The sequence below is a fragment of the Scophthalmus maximus genome, chromosome 10 (assembly GCF_022379125.1).
Source record: "Scophthalmus maximus strain ysfricsl-2021 chromosome 10, ASM2237912v1, whole genome shotgun sequence".
Classification (NCBI taxonomy): Eukaryota; Metazoa; Chordata; class Actinopteri; order Pleuronectiformes; family Scophthalmidae; genus Scophthalmus; species Scophthalmus maximus.
The window spans coordinates 1,592,809-1,617,231 of NC_061524.1; the positions used below are offsets into that span (position 1 = coordinate 1,592,809).

At 46.1% G+C, this 24,423-nt stretch overlaps 1 protein-coding gene across 3 annotated transcripts in view; it reads right to left on the reverse strand.

Moving 5' to 3' along the window:
* LOC118283555 (bone morphogenetic protein receptor type-1A) overlaps nt 1–23,493 on the reverse strand; it is a 34,058-nt gene extending 10,565 nt beyond the window's left edge. The window contains exons 1-4 of one of the 3 annotated variants that reach the window (XM_035605665.2): nt 23,253–23,493; nt 16,977–17,046; nt 11,672–11,785; nt 1,513–1,872 (exon numbers count right to left, since the gene is read on the reverse strand). In XM_035605665.2, coding sequence (XP_035461558.1) covers nt 1,513–1,579 — 67 coding nt within the window. In that variant the 5' untranslated portion in view covers nt 1,580–1,872; nt 11,672–11,785; nt 16,977–17,046; nt 23,253–23,493. Of the gene's footprint in view, nt 1–1,512; nt 1,873–11,671; nt 11,786–16,976; nt 17,047–20,051; nt 20,175–23,252 lie in introns of those variants that run through there. The other 2 variants (XM_035605664.2, XM_035605666.2) reach the window with 2 other exon arrangements.
* Nucleotides 23,494–24,423: the final 930 nt, after the last annotated feature.

Genomic DNA, 24,423 nt, shown 5'->3' on the forward strand with positions numbered 1-24,423 from the left:
AACAGTAATATTGGTACTGATTATCTTTGTGATTTATACGGTTGGTGGGACAGAACCAAACACATTTGAAAACACATCTTGGGAACATTATGATTAATAAATCACTCCTTAAAGTCAAAGACAGATTCATCCTTAGTTGATTATCAGTTATGTTGCATATGCCTCATATCTCAAAATCAAAAATGAGCTTTTTGAAATCCGCCGCATGCCGCCCGGCGACAAGCTGAAATACAAGCGCCGGATCAAAAGGGCCGATATGTCTCCGGAGGGACTGGGGGATATTTCCGGAGAACAATGGCTGTTTGGAGCGTTTAGCGCCGCGGACGAGCTCGTACGGTGTCATACAGGAAGCGGTTAATGTGCCGAGAGGAAGTGAGAGCGGCAGCAATCAGTTCAACAGCTTCCTGCAGCGGAGCAGAGCGGGAGTCTCGTGGAAAAACCTCTTGTTTCAGGGAGTTCACTTGGAATTCTACCTGAATCTCAGGAAAATAAATACATACTCAAACCTGGTACTCGTTTGTGTGCGTTAGCCACGCCCCCGGCATTACAGGACGATTTGTTTGTATTTCATTTGAGGAAATATTGTAGTTTAATGTCAAAGAAACAACTAAAGATTTAACAAAAAAAGAAATACATTTAAATAGAAAATGTTTCAGTGATTCTCAATGGAAACAAAACATTTAACAGAGTTATCGCGAAAATATTGTTATTTTAAATGACATTTTCAGATCTTTGACTTGACTAGAAGTGAAAAATAGAACGACTACAGCCTGAAGCCTAAATGCAGTGAAATTAAAAAGCACAGTGTTTCCCTGAGGAGCAGACGTTTAAAGAAGATAATTATATGTCAGTAAAGGTATTTAGTGAATTCACCGCCAGAGAACAAAAACTTCCCAAACACACGACTGACGGGATCTTTTTCAGGTTGAGTCGTGTCTGTTGTTTCTACGGGGGAGAGGTTCATTTACAAAGTCTTTCTCCATTATCAGCCACTTGACACTTAATCACTGCTCCAACAAAAGCCTGGAGATACAGATCTGTGTGTGTGTGTGTGTGTGTGTGTGTGTGTGTGTGTGTGTGTGTGGGGGGGGGGGTTAATGACTCTTCATGCTAATGTCAGACTGTAGGTTCATCTTATCTCCCTGGAAAACAGACTAAAGAGTTAATGAGTAACTCAGATGGAACCAACGACCAGTCGGAGATGAATCACAGCTCCAGAAGTTTCTCCATGAACGAACGACGTGGTCGAGTTTGAACTTCTGAATCGAGTAAAATGTGGAATATTGTTTTTTATTTAAGAGGAAGCGGATGTGAAACATATTGTGTAGCTGCTCTCGGTGACACTCACCTGAAACCAAATACTTTTAGGAATCTTATTTTCCTCTGATTTATTTTCAACTGTTTCTCAACCTATAATTACATGTAAATAGAAATATGATCAGATGTTGAAGACTTCTGTTAAACATGCGCTCCTCTAAATGATTGACAGGTGAGATTTTGAATGTGTCCTACCGTCAGCTCTGAGGGTCAGCAGGAGAGCGGCGGCCACCGCAGCCAAACAGAACGACAGACCTGCCATCCTGCAGCAGGACGTGGACTGAGACCGGGACCGGACCGGACCGGAACCTGGGCCCCCCGACTGCTCCTTGCTCTGTGATTGGCTCCCGTCTGATCAGCTGCTCCGTGTGCTGGACTGAGAGGATAAAACTCTGATCCAACAGGTGAGGCCTCAGCTGGAGGACGGGCAGGAGGGAGGAGGAGGAGGAGGAAGAGGAGGAGGAGGAGGAGGAGGAGGATGGGGTCCAGGTACTGGAGGGTGTTATCACAATATCAGGTCCTCTTCTGTCTCACTGGCTCTTTGGGTCCAGAACCCTGGAAAGAAAAAGTCAGACAGGATTAAACCTGAGTGAAGGTTCAGAGAAGGTTTCAGTGTTTCAACCCCCCCACCCTCGTCGTCATCACGCTGTGACCCGGTGACCCCTGCCGGCCCCGGCGCTGGTCTCCGACCGTTCCAACTAACTACCACATAATTCGTCCGGGGGGGATGTTAGCGCAATTACAAGCGCTGGACCTGCGCAGCGCTAATAACGGCATGTCGCAATTAGTGTGGAGCGCCAAGAGGGATTGGACCGGGAGGCGGGGGGACGACAATGTGCAGCCGGCGTCTGTCACTTTTCATTTGCCCAGGAGGGGGAACACAGAGGTCCGACCTGTGACCCACTTTTCACACATCTCTGGCCGAGGAGGCGTGGACACACACACACACACACACACACACACACACACACACACACACACACACACACACACACACACACACACACACACACACACACACACACACACACACACACACACACACACACACACACACACACACACACACACACACACACACACACACACACACACACACAAAGACCAAAGGGCCTTTTTTCTTATTACAGAGACTTTTTAAGGCAGAACGTCACCAGCAGCGTTCGGGTCCTCGTGTGTTAGTGTCACAGTTTTGCTGAGTGACGTCACGTTCAAGTCTGGAAGCGAACAGATCGAGCTCAGGGGTAGGCACAGGCGAAGCAGCCCGGAGCGTCTCCAGAGATGTGTGGCCCAACTCCCAACTGCCAGGTCCTCCACCTGGTGCCCGACAGGTAAAATTAGCCAAACAAAATGACAAAAATCACCTCCGTCAATCGGCGAACTCCATTCGCTCAACACCACCAGAGATCCACGAGGTGCTGCGAAGCCGTTTTCCAAGAAAAACTTGAATCGTGGGGCAACTGGTCTGGATGTCACGTGGTTCGTTAGCGCTCCCGGACGTTGTCGCCTCAGGGCAAAGTGTAGAAAAAAACGTTGTTTTTGGAATCTTGAGGGTGTTTGCACTCGGGGTCAGTTGACAACTCAGACGACTTCCTATAGAACAGCCGGGAGCAGTGAGTGACATCACCACCGCGCAGACGTTTGAGTCAAGTCCAGTTGAACTCAATTCAACTGTTCTTCGACGACCACAACCCGGATGACGGAGAATCTCAAGATGAAATCCATCTCCACGAACTTGGGTTTTCAAAAAATAAAACTGGAGGTTTACAAGCAGCAAACATCGGTTGGATGAGGTGAAAATCAACTGCAGCAGCAGTAGTGAATGTCTGCTGCAGGTCGGACGGAGACAAACAAGTCTGAACTTTCTCCTGCAGCACTGTTGGTTCATAGACGCGTCACATCCCCAAACAAACCAACACACAAACTCTAAACATCTCATGTTTTTGCGAAGAAACTGAATTCAAATGCTCAAGTCTGCAGACACACTTTTTTACACCCAGGAGAACAGATAAGGAATGTGGCACGAGAGAGAGAGGGGGGAAATAAAGACAGGATTATGGCATGTGTGTGTGTGTGTGTGTGTGTGTGTGTGTGTGTGTGTGTGTCTGTGAGAGCTTCACAGACACACACACACTTGTCTGCATGTTGGCGTCGCTGTGTCGTTAACAGAAAGTGGAGGAATCTTTACCTCGCTGCCACTACAAAAACCTGGAGTTTTTTGGGGGGGCTGTTCGCACCATTTAGACACGGACAACAACAACAACAGCTCGGGGAGATAAAACACACACACTCACACTCACACGACAGAGGGAGGGATGGAGGGCAAGACGAGGCAGGCTCAGGAAGCCCGACAGGAAGCACACGCCTCCTCCCTCCTCCCCACACACACACACACATACACACCAAACAACACATCCACTTCCCTTTGAAAACACCAAGGTATGATGACCACACACACACACACACACACACACACACACACACACACACACACACACACACACACACACACACACACACACACACACACACACACACACACACACACACACACACACACACACACACACACACACACACACACACAGTAAAAACAGATTCTCCAGAAGTGTCGGGTAACTTTCACTCCTCCTCCTCCTCCTCCTCCTCCTCCTCCTGCGAGTTCGTGTTCGGACTCGTCTGCGTCTCGTTCCTCAGTCGAACAACTAACTCCTTCTTCCCCCTTCAGCAGCAGCAGCAGACGGTGACTCTTGTTTTGTTTCACCCAGATTCCAGAGTCTGGTTTCCCTCCGACTCGTGTTCCTCACGTACATCTCCGTGGTCACGGCAGGTTAAGAGGTTTGGGAACACGCAGATGTTCAGAGGTCGAGGTCACGAAAAATAAAACGCTGACACTACGAATAAAGGTTTGATACAAACGAAGCTACCGACAGAAAACTAAAGCTGATTGATACGAATAAAGGTTTGATATCAACCGGGCCTGCCCCCCTCACGTCAGTGTCTGTTCTGTGGGATTCAACCCCGTGTCCACTGGTCCGTCCCGCCTCCCTCGTCCTCCGTCTCCTCGGTTAATGTTGCGTAGCTGCGGCGGCGGCTAGCTTGGACGTGACATCAGAGTCTTGGTGCAGGAACATTCGGCGTGACGGGAATGAAAGGTCGTATTGTTAGCGGTCCCACCTGTACAGAATAAACGGCCTTTATAGGGAACCGCTGAGCCGTAGCAGGCCGCCCCCCCAACAGGGGAAGGAATTTGAGGTCGCACCTCTCCGGGGATGTTGGGAAATTTGGTGGGATCGAAACCAAAGCAAGTGGGTTAAGACTTGAAGAAGAAGCAGAGCTCTTGTTAGACTTAGAGAGAAGCCGTCGGCTTCGGGCTACAATAACTTTTCATTTGGCTGGAGACGTAGTCGCCATAAAACCCATCAGGTAAAATGATATTACGCATGAAGAGTTCAATAACGTAAAGAGTTACGCTGCGATTACTTTTCATTATTACCAGGATTAGTCTCCGTTTTAACTCCGGCCCGTTGGATTTGTTTTGGTCAGGAGAAAGCAGAGCGATGAGACACTGACACTACAGGGGGGTCACAGGTTCGATTCCCACAATGGCTTGATGTTAAGTTATTCGTCAATGCTGGTGCCAGAAACAATTTCCACTGGATAAAAAAAACAAACATAAAAACTGGAAGCTTTGGCTGGACAATAATCAAGGACAGTCCGACCCCATCTACATTTTGTCCGGAAAAAAATGTCTCCATGGCAACATGATGATATGGTCACCGAGGCCCATTTATTACTTTTTTCGTTAGAGGTAAAGGAGACAAAAATATGCCGGCGTTTTCAAAAAATGTTTTACACTTTGATGTACATCTGATTTACTAACTGTACAGCTTGTTGAACAAATTCTGCAGGTTATTAACGATCATCCCGGCAGCATCGGGGGGGCAGACATCAACAATCGAGCCTTAATGTGTCTCCTCTTCCTGCTCTGGACGAACAGCAGCAGACTAAATAAATGATGCTGGGGCCTGATTGGACGACCGGCCGGGGACCTGCAGCTCCTGAGCTCCACAAATAAATCCAGTAATGAGGGAGATTGAGATCAGCGCTGGTGGAGAGAATATTAACGTGGTCGGACTGTTTGTTTTTACACGTGTATTATACATACACACGTAAATGACCGTTTCATCTCCAGCTCCTCGTCTGTAGCCTTATGAAGATACATTATGGCTGAATAAAGTAATACCTCTATTAAAATAACCAGTTAAGGAATCTGGCAAATACAGATTCATAAAAACAGTTTTATTATTAGTTTATTTATGTTTTGATTTAATTTGCTCAGGTGTCATTTTCACTCTGAGCTTCTTGGATCTTCTCATTTGACGGGTTTTTCTTACTTTCATTGGTTTTACTTTGGAAAAATAATTGGTTCTACTTATTTTGTCCCTTTTTTGTCTTTGTGTTAAAGACCTTTTTTTGTGTTTTGGCACTTTTACATATATAGCTATCGGCGGTTTCTGGTTGGCGGCATATCGATGGATTTACTTTGACACTGGAGAAAACTTAAAAACGTAACGATTCTCAATGAGCATCTCCTGTCCACGGTTCCTGCAGTGTTATTACGTGTATCATGTCACAGACATAAGCAATCAACCAACATACCCACTTTCATCATCTGTGCGCATTAATGAGAGTTAAACCGGGAACGTTGCTCGAAGAAAATCATCTTCATGATGTTTGGACTGTTTGTAGTTTCCACCTCATCACTTTCCCATATCCAGAATCATATTTTCTCCTTCTCTTTCTCTTTCTCTTCAGCTCCGTCCCTTCTTCATTTCCTTCTCCTGTGTTCTCGCTCCCTCCTCCTCTTTCACTCTGTTCCTCCCCCTCATCTTTCTCCCCTCTCCAGGTTCCCGTATTCCTCCCTCCTCCTCCTCCTCTTCCCTCCCTGCTGCTTCTCATTTTCTCCTCTCCTCTCTCTCCCCTCCCTCCCTCTCTCCCTCCATCTTGGCCCCGTTCCCCCGGCCCCTCCAGGGGCCCCCTCCTTGCAGCCAGGCCTCTGGGTGCTGCAGCAGCAGCCTCCCTGCCCGACATGCCTTTCAGGGCCTGGGAGACTGCAGGCCAGACTTTCTGGCTCCACTGCCATTGTTTGCTCGGCCGCTCTGCGCCTCATACCCGGCGATGGATTAGCATAAGAATACCCAGAATGCCCCGAGGCCTGCGGGCCTCTTCCTCCCTGCATCCTCTACCTGTCTTCTCCTTTATCTTCATCTTCCTCTTCTTCATTATATAATCCCCACATCTTCTTCTTCTGGAGTTTGTTGAGGACGGGATGATTTTATTTATATGATCAACAGAACAGTAAATCTTCTTGGTTCGGCTGCCACACTGGGAATCGAACCTACAACCATGTGTGTTTAATATTAACAGGTAACTTCTCTTAGAAATAAATTATTAACATCTGTTTAACTGACACAATCTTTGCTCAACAACATTAAAAGTTTAATTAAGTTGGAAACCTCAGGACGACAATTACTACATATTATTATATTATTATATTTTACGAGGGCTTCAACCGAAGAAGAAATTGAGATTATGAAACTGTTAATGGACAAACTGCTCGGAAGCATCGGATAATGATGTTATTTAATATTTACTTCAGTCAGTTTCTCAAATTTGAGGAATTTGTTCTGTGTTTCCTTAAGTGATGTTTCTTGACATTTGACAATTAGGACGCGATTATATTAACTTGAGCAGTTTCCTTTGTCTTCTTCGTTTTCAGTTATAGAACTGCTGAGCAGCTGCGGTTACAAACTGGAGGAGGAAGATTTACTTGGTTATTTCAGCAGCACAGATTACCCAGCATCCACCGGGGCGTCGCACAGGTTTAAGGTTGCGACATGTAAAGTGAACATTATTGACACACGGTCTCGGCTGATCTACATCGATATGAACCAATTACAGACAGAGAATAATCCATTAACGTCGCCGCTGATGCCGCTGGACTCGTCAGACGTGGAGTCGTCTGGTCAGCGAGTCATAAAAGTAATAAAAGCGCCACGGCGTGGTTTAAGACCCTGAAGGTGTTTTTTAATCGCTCTAATCGCCATAGAAACGGGTCTATCCATCACTGGCACAGTGTCGCCTTTGTCCTACAGCCACTGAGTCGTAAAACAAATACACTCAGACCATAAAAACAGCATTATGATCATAAATCACACTGATGAGAGTGGAGTGGACGCAGGATGGGTTTCCCAGCACAGGCCCCCCAGTAAAAACCAGTGAGCTGCTGCTGCTGCTGCTGCTGGAGACACACCAGGAAGTCATGAAGCAAATGTAAGGCTGCGACTATAAAAAAATTAATTTTACATTATCGATGAATCCTTGTATGCTCGTCATGATTCTGCATTTTCAGAGGCATCGGGGACATTTCTCAAACCGGTATTACAATCGGAACATCTCTTATCATATTTGACTGGATCAACTGTCAAAAACACAAAGATATTCAACACAGAGTGATAAAACAGCCATCAGTTGAATAAATGTGAAGAAGCCAAGACTAGAGAATTAAAAAAAATCCAAAATATTTTCTTTTAAAAAACTGTAAAAAAAATAATGTCGGAGGAACAGGAACAAGCAACTGACGGGATGACGCCAACAATGGAATCGATGCCGATTGATCTTCTGTGGACTAATCGACTGACTTATTCAAATCTTCTACTGATTATCAGCTGCTTATCAATACCAGCCCAACTCCTTTTCCTCTTCCCTCCTTCCCACTCAAAATGTTGCCGGAGTGTGAGAAACAGGTAATGGAAAAGCACACACACACACACACACACACACACACACACACACACACACACACACACACACACACACACACACACACACACACACACACACACACACACACACACACACACACACACACACACACACACACACACACACACACACACACACACACACACACACACACACACACACACACACACCAGGAAGTGGCCGCTCTGATAGCGTCCTCCTCGCTCTCAGCTTCCGCAAGTTCCCACCCTCTTGTGCTGTCAATCATTTCAAACCGAGCGTCCTCTCACCAGAGCCAATACACACTCTGATGTTCAAAGTTTCCCTCTAGGAGGAATTTTCTGCATGAGCTGCTGCTGCTGATGCTGCGACTGGTCTGATCCCAGTATGACGGAGAGGAAACTAGGAAGAGACTGGAGACGCAGACGACTTCCCACCAAGACATAAAACACCAAACTGAAATATAACTGTAATTGTAGCTGACAGAAAACTGGCCCTGTGTGAGTGTGTACATGTGTGTGTGAGTGTGTACGTGTCTGTGTGAGTGTGTACGTGTGTGCGTGGGTGGGTGGTCTGGTCAGAGGCTGGACGGGAGGCCTGATGGTTCAATCCACGTGTTGCCTCGGAAACTAAAGCCAAGCCACCGAGCCGTGTGAGGTTTTTGTCAGATGTGGAATGAGAATAAACGTGGAGGGGAAAGCAGAACGTTAAGGTGTGTGTGTGTGTGTGTGTGTGTGTGTGTGTGTGTGTGTGTGTGTGTGTGTGTGTGTGTGTGTGTGTGTGTGTGTGTGTGTGTGTGTGTGTGTGTGTGTGTGTAACGGGCTTTAAATTATCATTGTGAAGGTGAAAATCTCCGAGACCAAGATATATTATATATCGTCAGACTTGACAAAGCTTCTCCCAAACCACAAACCACATCCGGACTAACGTTAGTAAACGCTATTTATCAGTACATATCTCCGTACGTACGAACACCTGAAAAAACACAGGTCATGTGACCACTCAGGTGTAAACACGAAGTAGATCGTCTTCCTCTGCAGTCAGTTGCTCGAAGGAGGAACAGCGGTGGTGAGAAAGTCAGAGAAGGGGTTTTATTTTCTCGGAGCGACGACGAGGAAGAACCGATCAGGAAGAGAACGTTTACAAAGCGCCTCTGTGTCTAAGCGGCAGCTGTAACCATAGCAACACAGTGATGCGTTTTAAACGTACGTAAATACAGAATATACATAAAAAACGGATAAGAAACTGATTTTAAATGTTCCTGACGACTTCTCGTCTGGAGAGTTGAAATGATCCGAACAAACACGGCGCTTCAGTCTGAGGTTGTTGAGCTGAAGCTCCACATTTGGGATCAATCACCACAGATTATGGATTCCCCCGAATTTCTTTTTTTTAATGTTGCACTAAATTGCAACAGTGCAGTTTGCTTTGTGCCGACTGCGGCTCCGTCCAGAACAAACACTGACATCTGCTCAGTCAACGGTCACCTGGAGGAGGAAGAGGAAGAGGAGGAGGAGTGAAGCTCACCACCACAGTGAATCATAAACCAGTCACAGGAGCGTCTGAGGAATTTATGACCCGACTGCAGAGTTTTCTGATAAACAGCAGAATCCAGACCCCGGCGAGCGACGGGCGTCGATCAGATCAGCAACACGGCGCTCGACCTCACGTGACTATTTCCACAAACTGATTCAATTCTCGATTCTCTCTTTAACCACATCGTACGTGTTCATGAAGGCATCGTTATATATACACAACTGACTCATGACAACTTTCCTCTGGGAGGAGAATATTCCTTCAGCTCCTGCTCAGAGCTGTGTCAGCGACATTTATGAAGGAATCTAAAATGAATAAAGATAATAAAATGAAAACAACTTGATTTCATTTTAATCCCATTCATATGAGGATACAAACATTCGTAAAATAAACATATACTGAGCAACAGTAGCTTGATTTATGTTCATGGTGCATAAATCTTTAAATGGAAATCTAGTTCTTTTTAATAGAGTTATCAGGAAGTCATCTGATTGGTCCAGAATTCAATCTGCTGCCGGACAACGTCATTGAGAACTTTAACATATTATTGTTGATTTTTGCATCAATGTGTTGAAATAGTGTGATTTGTCATTTCCTCAATTTTCGGCTGTATAGTTACAAAGGTTGAAATGAACCGTAGTTGAAAAGGAACCGTCGCAGGTCAGCAGGTAGAACTTAGAGATGAGCCGGGCCGGTGTGATCCAACCGGGCCGAGCTGCTGGTGGTGAAGTGTTCTGGGCGGCGAGCGGCGGGGGGAGGGGGCGGGGCAGCGGAGGACATATGGGAGTGATTTGTTGCTGCAGACTGGACGACTCTGTTTGAAACAAAGGCACCGATCTGCCTCGTCTCAACGTTCACACAGTCACGTGCTTAAAGAAAAGGAAGACAGACGTTTTTCCCTCCGGGTATCAGCGGAGCAAAAGATTTGAACCTTTTTAAGAACACGAGAGCATCTCCGTTGACTCGGCAACAAGAGTTTGGACGATGAAGAAACAGCTCGTCAGGAAACGATTCCTCCGGAAAGAGACTTAAGTGCACGGCTGTTAATAATAACTTTAGCATGTAGCAATGGAAGAACTACCTAGCGGCTACGTTTCAAAAACTCTGTGGCATTGATCACCTTAACTCTTTAGCTCTAAAACACTGAACGAATAAATCACAGCAACTCAAAATTACAAAGGTGCAACTCTGGAGTTTTATATTTACATTCAGTTTGATTCAACTAATCACACTGTGAATGAGTTTCTTATCCTCTTTAGAGCTGTCAGACGTGTTTGTCGAATAACTATCAAAGTCAATGGATATGTAAAGATAATATTATAATATCGTCCAGCCTCAAAAAGGAGACACAACCTTTTACACACACATACACACATTCCAGACATTTCTTTGAAACACTCCACCTATAACACACAAATACACAGTTTCTTTCTCTTTGCAAGGCATTACTTCACGCACACGCACACACACACACACACACACACACACACAAACAAACACAAACACACCACCTTCTGGCTCTGTGTAATCAGCGCTCTTCCTGCTCCCCTGCACTGTGGTTATTAATCAAACCAGACGACAGCTCAAATGACCCAATCAGAGCCTGCAATTAGAAAGCAAGGAGGCCTCCTGATTGGCCTGCGCTGACATCACTTCAGCCCAGGGGGGTCAAAGGTTAATCTCCTCAAAAGGCAGGGGATGGGATTGGATAATCAAGTTTAAAGGAGTAATCACCGGTGTGCCTGTGCACAAAAAAAGTAATGTTTACATTTTCTCTCTTTGTGTGTGTGTGTGTGTGTGTGTGTGTGAGTCTGTCAAAAGGAGCAGAAAGCCAACCAGTAATGTTTTTCATGAGACCACAATAAACATCCGGCAGACGTTACACACTGACTGCAGGGAACTGAGCTGGAACTGTGTGTGTGTGTGTGTGTGTGTGTGTGTGTGTGTGTGTGTGTGTGTGTGTGGTGTGGTGTGGTGCGGTGTGTGTGTGTGTGTGTGTGTGTGTCCATACCTGACTGGTGGCTCCATGGTTGAACATCGTGTGTGTCGGCGCACGGCTCCATGGGAAACGTAGTCTTGAAGCAGAGGAGGCCGGTCAGATCAGGACAACATGATGACGGCCAACCTGAAATAAAGACAAGAAGAAGAACCAAACATTAAAATAATTGCAGAACACATCAAGACTTTGAGATATAATATTTCCTCATCACGATCACAAACATGTTCCCTATCTAACGGTTCTCTGCTCCACTTGGAACAACCGCAGCTTCGTGATCAGTCCAGAGGAGCAGGAAAATCTATTTTGGCGTTTAAGTGACCGAGAATCCTTAACCGACACGAGCGAAGAATCGCTGCCGTCAGGTGTGACACCAGGTACATATGTAGGATGAGTGACGCAAGCCAACGCAGAGATCCGGTCCAATACAGAAATGAACGTGTAGAAGAAATATTGAAAGGAACATCTGACAGAGAAAAAGTTCTCAAATATAATTACTAAACAGGACCGTTTTGTTATAATGTCTGTTCTGTTGAACATCTAAGAAGTCCTCTCGCTGCCAGGGAAACCCTTAAGAATCAACTGAATGCCCTTAACAAACTCCTTGAATCAATCAAGGACCATGGAGTCCCCTCTCCAGGAAACCTCTTAAAAAAAAAAAGCTCTTAGAACACAATCAACATCCAGGAGAAGCATCACAAAGATCCCAAGAACAACATTAAGGACCCTGGGAACCTCTCGAAAGTCCAGTCGATCAATGGATCAACAGAACACCCAGCATGCATCAGTGCGTCTGTAAAACCCTTGAAGACCACTACAATCGCTCAAGGACTGATGGACTTGTTCAAGGCTCCTGGTGCCGTCCGAGGAACCAACGGAACCTTCATTGAGCTCTGAAGAACCTAACTCCATCTAACGCCACTCTGTTAAACACTGTTTGACCAGACCGGCCATGGGAACCTCATGAAAGTCCACTGAAACCTATCTCTGACTTGTCACATCCTATCTCTGACTCCTTGCATCCTATATCTGACTGAAACCCGCCTCATGATCTGATTAAAACTTCTCCCAAGACTCTTGAGAGCCCCTCAGGGACTAGGGATCGACACTTGAAGGCTCCTTGCATCCTTTCGTCTGCCCCCTCAAGGACTCATCCTAAAGACTTGGAGACCAATGAGTGGGCTCTGTCTTTAGATCAGTGCTGATGCCAGTGTGTCCGTGGCCTTATGCCGGTTGTGAGGAGATAAGTGGAGCAGTGTGGCCGACAGTCGGCGAGTCGTCCTCGTCCTCAACACAGAAACCTTTTCATTTGGCTGTGAGGAGCTGGTCAAAGGAAGCTTTCTTTAGTCCAGGAGCAGACGTCAGGAGGAGGGAGTTAATATTCACTCTCAGAGAGCAGAGACAGACAAACAGCAGCCGATGACTCTCAGCAGGAAGCTGAACTTTCAAAATAAAACTGGACTGTTTCAACCTTAACACCACAAACCTACTACTACGACTATTACTACTACAACAAGCTACTACTTCGACCAATACTATTACAAAACAGACCACTACTACTACTACAACAACAACAGCAGCAGTCACAAAAGACTTCTACAACAACAGACTACTACTTTGACTAATACTACTACTAGTACTACAACAACAACAGACTACTACAACCACTACAACTACAACTGTAGGAACATAACTTCTACAGAAAAACTACTGGGACCACCACAACTACTACTGCAAACTACTATGACCACCACAACTACTACTACAAAGTACTACGACCACCACAACTACTACTACAAAGTACTACAACCACCACAACTACTACTGCAAACTACTATGACCACCACAACTACTACTACAAAGTACTACGACCACCACAACTACTACTACAAAGTACTACGACCACCACAACTACTACTACAAAGTACTACAACCACCACAACTACTACTACAAAGTACTACAACCACCACAACTACTACTGGAAAACTACTACAACCACCACAACTACTACTACAAAGTACTACGACCACCACAACTACTACTGGAAAACTACTACAACCACCACAACTACTACTGGAAAACTACTATAACCACCACAACTACTCCTGCAAACTACTACAACCACCACAACTACTCCTGCAAACTACTACACCCACCACAACTACTCCTGCAAACTACTACAACCACCACAACTACTCCTGCAAACTACTACAACCACCACAACTACTCCTGCAAACTACTACAACCATCACAACTACTCCTGCAAACTACTACAACCACCACAACTACTCCTGCAAACTACTACAACCACCACAACTACTCCTGCAAACTACTACAACCACTACTGCAAACTACTACAACCACCACAACTACTGCAGAAACACACAATTACAACTACAACAAAAGACTACTACTACTACATGGAATACAACAAAGTACTACAAAGACTACTTCTACTACAGCTTCTAATACTAACGGAAACTATTTCCACTTCAAAGACTACAATCACTGAGTGACATAATTGCTGTGACCCGAAATACTTTTAAATGTACTTTTAACTTTTAACTAGATGTGGAGATAAAAAAATTAAAATCTTGTCCTGACGGTCGAGCTAGAGGAAAGATCACAGGGTCGTTACTAACGGGGCTCATCCTCGGGAGCAGGAAAGTCCGGTGTAAAAACTCTGTACGATCTGGGGACGGACGTTTCAAACGTGCGAGGACGCTCTGACTTCACACGACTCCGCCCCGCCGACGCCAGAGCCAACACGCTCAGCTGGAAAATGTCCTGAAGACGGTGTGGAAAACTGTGCTGATGAGCCGTCCTGCAGCTCCACAGTGTGTGTGTGTGTGTGTGTGTGTGTGTGTGTGAGAGAGAGAGAGAGTTTTCAGCTCCACCCCACGGGATTGGAGAAAAAATATTAAAAAAACAGCGATGCGGATTCAGCCGCTGATTTATTATAGAACAGACAAGGAGAAAATAGATGTCCGAAGACGGGGGCTGAGAGCGGTCACGAGGTTGGCGAAAAAACAGCTGCTGCCTCCCTGTCCAACACACACACACACACACACACACACACACACACACACACACACACACACACACACACACACACACACACACACACACACACACACACACACACACACACACACACACACACACACACACACACACACACACACACACACACACACACTCTTCATTTATGGGTGAAGAGGCAGTGCCAAGAACAAGAGAGAGACGGAAGGAATAACAGATCCCGCTCTGTCCCACACACGAGGATGAACTGAAGTGTAACTGCTCTGATTCACATCCAACGGTCTTCATGCGAACGCTGATGAATTCTAACAGCTGAGTGGAAACGTGACGAAGAGAAGAGGGTTCACCTCCTCCCACCTGAGGGGGCGGAGAAGTGTTGGTTGACGAATAAATTATGCAAAACTTTTTGTGAAAGACAAAGGAAACTGGAAAGTTCGCAGGGGAATAATTTGAAATGTTCAAACTGCCTTTTTTTTAAATCATCTAATTAGATGGATAAAACAAATGTTTTTTAATGTAGTTTCGCTGAAGCTGCTTCATTAATCGCAGTTGTTTAATAAAAACATTCTCAAAATCCTGTCTTCTTCTGCTGGTGTAAATGGGGCATTCAGTTCACTTCGCGCATGATATCTGCTAAACTGGAAAAAAGAATTAAGAAAATAAAATGAGGGGGGAGATGATGATGATGATGATGATGATGATGCTGATGATGATGATGATGATGATGCTGCAGCTGCAGTGACGTCGCTCTGGCCCGTTCACACTCTGACACAGATTAAACATAAACGCCGGGGTTGTGCGCGACGTGTCAGACGAAGGTGTGAAACCACGACCGGAGGAGAAAGCTGTGCAACCAGTCCTCACGTCGAAGACATGCAGGCGGAGGAATGCAGCCTGTGATGAAGACACACAAACACAAACTGAGCAGCTGCAGAGCTTAACAGGTTAAATCAGCCGGTGTTGTTTGCGTGAAACACCTGAATATTTGCACCACTTTACAGCCTGTTCCGGCCTCGAAGAGGTCGTGTGTGCGGGCGCACGGCGAGCTGGACGCCAGCAGGAAGTGGAAGCGAAAAACGCTCAGATCCCGATCGCAGCAGTTAAAGCCGGCGGCTCTCGCAAAACCAACAGAGGAAGACGAGAGCGGAGGAGAAACCAACGCCATCAGAGTCGACCAGCAGCCAGAGCTCATGGAAATTAAAGAGCAGAGACGAGGAGACGGAGGTAGGAGGGGGGCGGTGCGTTCACAGGAGTGGGAAAACTCAGCGATGACGTTTGATGTTTCTTATGAAACTGCAGCGACACAGTTTTGGCCTGTGAACCGTCGTCCTGTAGTTCCCCAGCTCACCACAGACTCCATGTGACAAAGTGACGAGTCAGAGAAAAGTCCAGAAGCTTTTCATCTTTGGTTTCAAATCCCTCCTCTCACACACTTTCATAGTTACGTGAAAAACAAATATATACATATAATTGCTTCTGCTTTGTGGCGTGAGATAAAATTCCAAACACTCGCAGATTCCAGCCTTTGCAGAAGAGAAGATTTGCTTCTTCTCTTTTCCGTCATGTCGCTTTGTAAACAGAATATTTTGGAGTTTTGGAATTCTTTTGGTCAAAGAAACCCAAGAAACATCTGGGAACATTTTAAGATATGTGCAAAAAGAAAAAAAACATGACTGACTTCACAGAGAGCAGAGAGGATCATGGCATCAGAAACATAATTATCATTGATCTAATAATATTTTTAAATGTTAAAGAACAACGAGGACTTGTTTTTTTCTGCAAAACAGTCAAAAAGCGATGTTCATAATACTTTTTTGGAATGAAGCAAATGTTGCACAAACACAAACTTCAGAGATTATTTTTTTTAAACAAATATGAAACATGTGAAACCACGTGGCTTCACCTCACCACTCACAAACATCCTGGGGAAAAAAAACACCCTCAACCGCAGCGAGCGTCTGAAAAATCTCTTCAGCGCCGTGAAGCCGATCAGACGCTCTGATCCAGGCTGATAGGGGGGAGACGACTCTGTTGCTGGCGAGCTGACAGGGAGTCAGGGGCGATTGGGGTCAGGGGGCCGGGACTGGAGGTCAGGGGCCACCGTCACTTCAGAGGGATCACTGCACCTCTCGGGCCGGAGGATTAAAAGGAAAAAGTAAATCCCCCTCGAGAGCGAAGGAGGAACTCTGGTTCAGGTTTACTGCTCCGAGGGTTCAGAGACTCTGAATTATTATTCGTATTATTGACTTTGAGTGACTGAGCTCGTTCCACTCTCACCTTCTTATCTTTGTCTGTTCTTCATATGATGAAGATGCTTGGTTATTTGCGTTTGTATCGACAATCCTTCCTACAAGAAAGAGTCAAAATATGAGATGATAGTATTTGTTCAGGAACAAAGTAATTAACATCAGGAGAATGCCGCTAATACACCGACGCTGAGCTCCAGGTGTTCCAGGTGCAAGACGCCACACGTTAACCAAAAAACATGGCCGACCACGACCGTGACCAACAGCCCACAGAGACTGTAATTAAAAAATGGACGACGCGTCTCCTCTTCTTCCTCCCGCTGTACAAACATGAAGCTAAAACATCTCAACATTCAGGCGCCGCCATCTTGCTCTTGACTTCCAGGAGACGAACACTGGATACAGCCAGAACCAGAGCAGTTCTACAGTTATTCACTACAGTCGACTACCACAGGCAGAGGACACCGCATTGTTGTTGTGAGTGAGCCCTAAATAAAGGTCTGACTCGCTCCCTGCCGTCTGCAGAGCCTCTCCGATTGTTGAACTCTTGAGGAATGCAGTCGTCTTCTCTGCTGTCACATGACCACACACACACACACACACACACACACACACACACACACACACACACACACACACACACACACACACACACACACACACACACACACACACACACACACACACACACACACACACACACACACACACACACACACACACACACACACACACTCCACAAATAATCTCATTTTCACAGCGGGTGAAGAAGAAGAAGAAGAAAGAAAAAAAGAGAGAGGCAGGTTTGACTTAAAATAGAAGCGACTGCAGCAGAGAAGGGGGAATGTTTGGGTTTTTATCCAGCGGGAACGTTGAACGCTTCTGCTGCTCTGAATTATTCATCGGGAGGGGCGGCGTGAATTTGAGGGGCGGGGATCGATCAATACCGTTACAGGACGACTGGAGACGCCGGGGGAGACGGTGGAACACGAGGATGATTCGACCCTCGGCTGGAGTCAGGGGGCGGAGAAGAGAGGAGACAAAAATAATATGTGGTTGAGAATATTTGAGATTATTTTGCCACGAGTGAACAAACAGTGAGAGAGAGAGAGAATATTCAACGGCAGCTCGACAGCAGAGTTTATTCTGTTTAACTGCAGGCGACAATAATTCAATTCAACATTTTTTCCAATGGCCATTTATAATTGGTATCAGACTGATCATTTAAATGTTTTGTGTTAAAGAAACATGAAACTAACGGATATTTATTGATTCGTATGACCGTTGTTTTTGCTGAGCTGAAGGTGAAACGTTCAAAACGTTTGTTTCACGTTAAAATAAAGGGAATATTTTGACGGTTGAACAAACGAGACGTGATGCGGTGAAGATACAGTGGCAGATTTTTGGGGGGTTTTTTTGGACTATTTTCTGATATTTTACAATGTGTTTCATGAACCGACTTCATGATGACAGTTTCAGGTTCTCTGTATTTTACTGAACCAGAAAACCTCAGTGGACAAAAGCTCAGAATCTTTGAGCAGAACTTTCCCCAACAAGCGGCAGAGACACAGAGTCCAGGTCCGATCCTCGTCTCTCGGCTCGTCTGGACAGAACCGCCGGCTCCCTGAAGCCGTTTCACCTTTGCCACACATCCAGGAGAATAAAAAACACACGGCGCAGGATATAAAATATCTCTGCAGGGATGGAGGCGGGGGGAGGAGGAGGTGGAGGAGGTGAAGAATCGTCCCCTCTGTGTGCTCGGCTCCCATTTAACTGCCTTTATTTATCTGCAGCGTTAGAGGAGAGGCTGGATGGAGGAGGAGGAGGAGGAGGAGGAGAGGGGTGGATTGCATGTTTTCCTCCTCGGCTCAGCCACTCTGTCTCCAGGCCGCCGGGGGGGAGGGAGGTGAGGCAGACAGAGTCGAGCGCTGGAGATGTGAAACCTGATCTCCTTCCCTACCTCCTCCCTCCCTCCCTCCTCCACCGCCACTGCCACCTCGCCAGAGAGCCTCGAGACTCCCTGAGTAATCTGATCCTCAGCCTCCGAGACTGGAAACACACTCCAAGAGGTGGAGGAGGGAAAAATAAAGAAGAAAGAGAGGGATAGAAATAGAGCAGAGGAAAGAGAGAGAGAGACTGGAAACGCTCCCAGGAGAGAGGAAACTGAGAAGAGGAGGAAGGAATGGAGAGAGAGAGAGACAGAGAGAGAGAGAGAGAGAGAGAGAGGGGAAGACAAAGTAGTGAAGGGAAAAAGAAACAGGGATGGAAAAGGAGGAGGAGAAGAGGAGTGAGAGAGAGAGAGAGAGAGAGGGGAAGAGAACATCTGGTTGTGAGCGATGATCCAAATTCAAATAAAACATGTGAGCACTTTCATTTCTTCTCGATATAAATTCCAATAAAGTTTTAATAACGAGCAAAGTGCTGGATTTAAACACGTCAGCAGGAGGAGGAGGAGGAGGAGCCGGGAGTCAAACTGACAACTACGAGAAGATAAAATATCAACTTACTATTCAAACACTGAATCATCTCCAAACTAATGAGTGTAAAAACTTCCATCACCAATATACGACGGCAACTTCACCGATCCGCCAGGAAAACTAGAGCTCGATTAGTAATCGACTCCTGAATGAATCGCCAACTATTGTGATTATCAATGAATCGATTCAAGTAGTTTTTATGGGGGAAAAAGTCCAAATGCTCTGATTTCAAAACATCATCTTGAGGTTTTGGAAACACGATCGACATTTTTCTCCATTTAATGAACCAAACAACTAATCGATTAATCGAGAAAATAGATCTATCGATAATGAGAATAATCGTTAGTCGCAGCTCTGGACAGGAGACGCAGTGACACACGGACGTGCGCGACGCGGGTTTGAGAAGTGAAATTAATTCACACAGCGAGTTCTTGGAAAAAAATGATGTCACCAGAACTTCTGAGGTTCTTTTTACAAGGAAACACGACAAGGCAGCTTCAACTGAACGACTGACGATCGGGAACAATCTCCATTAACTAATTGATCGACGGCCTTTTGTTTCAGCGCCGCAGGGTTCACTTCACTGCACCTCTGGAAAGACGTCAGCGCGGCGCTACATGGTTTTGTACCTGGAAAGTTGTTGAGATCAATTTTTTCAGTTAGAGCCGCTGGTTGTGGAGGTTCAACGTCCCCTCGCCAGACTCCAGCAGCATTAACTCGCGGTGCAGAGGTCAGGAGTCAGGACTGAGGTCAGTTTATACACACACACACACACACACACACACACACACACACACACACACACACACACACACACACACACACACACACACACACACACACACACACACACACACACACACACACACACACACATACAGACAGATCACTGATACACAATCAGTGGACAAAGACGTCAGACAAGACAACATGGCGCCTGCGTCCCCGGGAGGAAGGACGTCGTCTTGTAGCCCGTTGTCGTCTCGTTTATCTGAGGAGGAACCAAAGCATCCGACCACACAACTGATGTCAGGGACACTATAGAGGGTGACACGCACCACAGGGGTCATCGAGCATCGAGTCCAGTGGTTGGGTTCTGTGGTTGTGTTTGACTCGTGCTGCGTTCACACCGAACGCGTTAAAAGCAACCTGACAATATCTGCCCGCTCTCTGTCAGACCTCGACGTCAATCTCAATTGACACTTTGTCATTTTTCTCAAACGTTGTCCTCCGTCTCTCTCTCTCTCTCTCTCTCTCTCTCCGTCTCTCTCTCTCTCTCTCTCTCTCTCTCTCTCGTCGCGGTCCGACTGTCAGTCGGTCCGTTGTTATTTCGGTAACACAGATCCTGGGCTTGGCTGTGGAATGTACAGCTGTCCGGCATATGGATAATACTAGATTTTAATTTCTGAACACCCCACCCTCCCCTCTCTCTCTCTCCATCTCCCTCCGGAGGGAGGGAGGGAGGGAGGGAGGAGGAGGAGGAGGAAGAGGAGGCAGCAACGGTAGAGGAGCGTCTCTGAAGGAACAAAACCATTTCAGCCAAAAACATGAGTAACAAGAAGGTCGCTCGGAGAACGTACACCTCTGTCGACGTGTTTAGAATCCAATCAGGTCGTTCCCTCGGTCGAGCTTTGACCCCCCCTCAAAATTTTCATGGGAATCAGTTTAGGTCGTTTTGTAGCGTACTAACTAGCAAACAGACGACATTAGCATGTGGTGCGGCGGATGTGAGCGTGAATGGCGTGGACGGGCTCCACTCAACCGACGACACGAGAGGTTCTGAAACCGCAGGAGGGACTTTGTCAAAAACCCCAGAGACGCTTAACAAGTGCGTCAAACACCAGGAGGAGATTTCAACTGTCTGGAATCAGAGCCGGTCTCTATCGTTGTGATTAATTTCCGTCAGAGGAAGTGGATTCGCTGTCCAGTTAAAAACAACAACAACAACAACTTGTTTTGACCAACTCGAGTGTCGTCCACAAACGCAACGATCCAACACTAACACTCGCACTTCCTGTCGAGACAGGAAATCAACTGTCTGATTTCAGCTTCGTGAATGTGAACATGTTCTGGTTTCTCTGCTCCTCCGCGACAGTGAACTGAACATCTTTGGTGTGAGGACAAAACAAAACATCATCGTGGGGGTTTTGGGAAACACGATCGACATTTTTCACCATTTTATGAACCAAACAACTGAACGATTATTCAAGAAAAAAATAATCTATTGCTGCAATTAACGACTATTTTCATTATCGATTAATCTTTCGATTATTTTCTCGATTAATCGATTAGTTGTTTGGTTCATAAAATGATGAAAACAAACCACGAGATGATGTTTTGTTTCGTCCAAACACCAAAGATCTTCAGTTCACTGTCACAGAGGAGCAAAGAAACAGAACATATTCACATTTAACAAGCTGAAATCAGAGAATTTTGACTTTTTCAATATTCTCAATAATAAAAAGAATCGTTGGTTGCATCATCATTATTCTATAATGGATTCATCTGCTGATTGTCGTCTGTATTAATCAGTTATTGGGTCAAATGTTGTTGCTGTTTCCAGAGAGAGTGACACCTCCACAGATGTTGCTTGTTCCAGTCATAACTTCCAGCTGTAACTTGTAGTTGGTTGTTTCATAAACTCTACTGAAGTGGCTGCAGCTGCCTGATGAACGTAGAGCAGTGACACAAGTGCAGTATTTGTCTTTGTTGTGGAGTCAAGTCAAAGTACAAGTACCTTCACATGTGTACTTTAACGCAGTGGAGTTGAGTACTTGGTTACAAATGTTACGAGTGAGAAACGAGGACAAGCGGCCCGGTAATCGGATTACCCGAAACTTCTACACCAACGTGTAGAAGAAGCTGGTGAAACAAATTAAAGTCTGTTTCCAGGTGAAGTTAGCCGAGGGACGCTAACAAGCTAGCTCAGCAACAACAACATCGAACTCAACCAGCGTGATTAAAGAAGCAAACAACTGAGTAAACTCCAGTAAGAACCACAACAGTCATCTTCATCGTCATCATCGTCATCTTCATCGTCATCATCGTCATCACGTTTCCTCTGTTACACCAAAACAAGCGGCGGGTCTGTGTCTCCGGGGGATAGACCACCGGAGCGTTAGCCGCGATGCTAACGTGGACGTTTTAGCTCGCTAGCATCGATGACGCTCAACGGGAGAAGTGGTCGATTTGAAAATCAACGCGATGGTGAACTCGACGAGGCGGCGACCGACGGCTGATCGTGTCGTCGCTCGCACTTCTCACCGGAATCACCCGCGAGCGGCGGGAACCGGGCGGCGGCGGCGGCGCGGAGCGGAGCGGCGCGGAGCGGCGCGCTAACCGAGGAATGTGGCTACCGCCGGGCAAGTTCACCCGCGACTCTCGTTCACCAAACTGACGCAAAAACGTCTCCCGACGAGCCCCCGCGGGGTCGAACCGCGCGTCGGCGCAAATGTCGTGATTCTGTAATAAAGTGATTTGGCGCTAAAACAAAACAAAAAAAAAGTGACACAAACTTTTTCCTCTGCACGAGCGCAGCCCGGGGGGCGTCTATCACCTGGCGCCAACACCAACACCAACACATCTGTTCGCAGAATTCAAGGGTTTTTTATGAGGATTTAAATTCCCACGACAGAAACAGAAAACTGTGATTATTTAGACTCGAGCAAACTCTTTTCAAAGATGAATCATAAAGTTAATTATGACGATAAACACAAAAGTCGTGAACACTAAAAGAGTTGAGATTTGCTCCAGCGCATAGTCGGAGCCCCGACAGTCCGGGTCGCGGACCCGCGGGCGGCGAGTGGACTTTCAGATTGATGCCGCGTTACCTCGCTGGTCCTCCGGCTCTCTTCGCTCTCCCGCCGCGGACGTGGCACTCCTCGCGACGCTATTTCATCGCAGTAGATCCAGTCAGAAGAGTTCCCACCGGGATCCCGACGACACAAAGGTGCTAATATCCCAGCGTCCGCTTTTCTTTCGATCGTTTTCCAGTGCGTGTGGTCCCCGGCGCAGGACACGTCTGCTGCCCGCTCCGCAGCGCTGTGGTCCGGCTGCGCGACGAGGGGGGGAGAGGGCGAGCACCGGCCGCGCGACGAGGGGGGGAGAGGGCGAGCACCGGCCGCGCGAAGATCGTCTGAGACCGCAGCGACGTCTCACTCTGTGGGCTCGACATGCATTCCCGACCGTACAAGCGGCAAGATGTTTTTGTTTTGTTTATACACATTTCGCATTTGATTTAAGTTTTAAGAAATGTGTCATTTTGCTTGAACAGAAAAGTAAAAAGTAAAAACAAGCAAAGAGAAAAAGTTAAAGTTACAGCCAGTGACATCGTGTAAACATACACTCAGTAGTCAGTTTATTAGGTACACCCACATACTAGTTCAGTGGCATACAACAGTTCTGCAAAAAACACCTGAACCAGGTGTTTTAAAATAAAAAATTACACAATTACTATTTATATAGAGAGGCACATTTATTAAAGTGTCATGTTTACAACAGCCTCCGACATAAGTCTACAGGCAGCATCAGGAACAGAGTAGTAATATATGATGTTAGAATAACAGAGGAATTCAGTCCACTGTATTGAGGCGCTGACTGGGTTGTTTTTTTGGTCTCACAACACTGAGGCAAAGTGAGAGCTCTTTGTTTCTCCCCCACCCCCAACTCCATGTCTCCTATCACGGCCGCACTGAAACCTGCAGGCTTTTATTTTGAAATCAAATCTAAAAGCGATTCAGGCGCCATCTAGTGTTGGTTCAAGGAACATCAGGCCAATCACTACTACTACTTCTACAACTTCTGCTACTACTACTACTTCTACTACTAATACTGCTACTACTTCTTCTATTACTAATACTGCTACTACTACTACTACTTCTACTACTACTACTGCTACTGCTACTACTCCTACTTCTTCTTCTACTGCTACTTCAATGACTACTAGTAGTAGAAGTTTATATTGTATATTGTTTAGACTTTTGTAAATTACTTTATACTTCT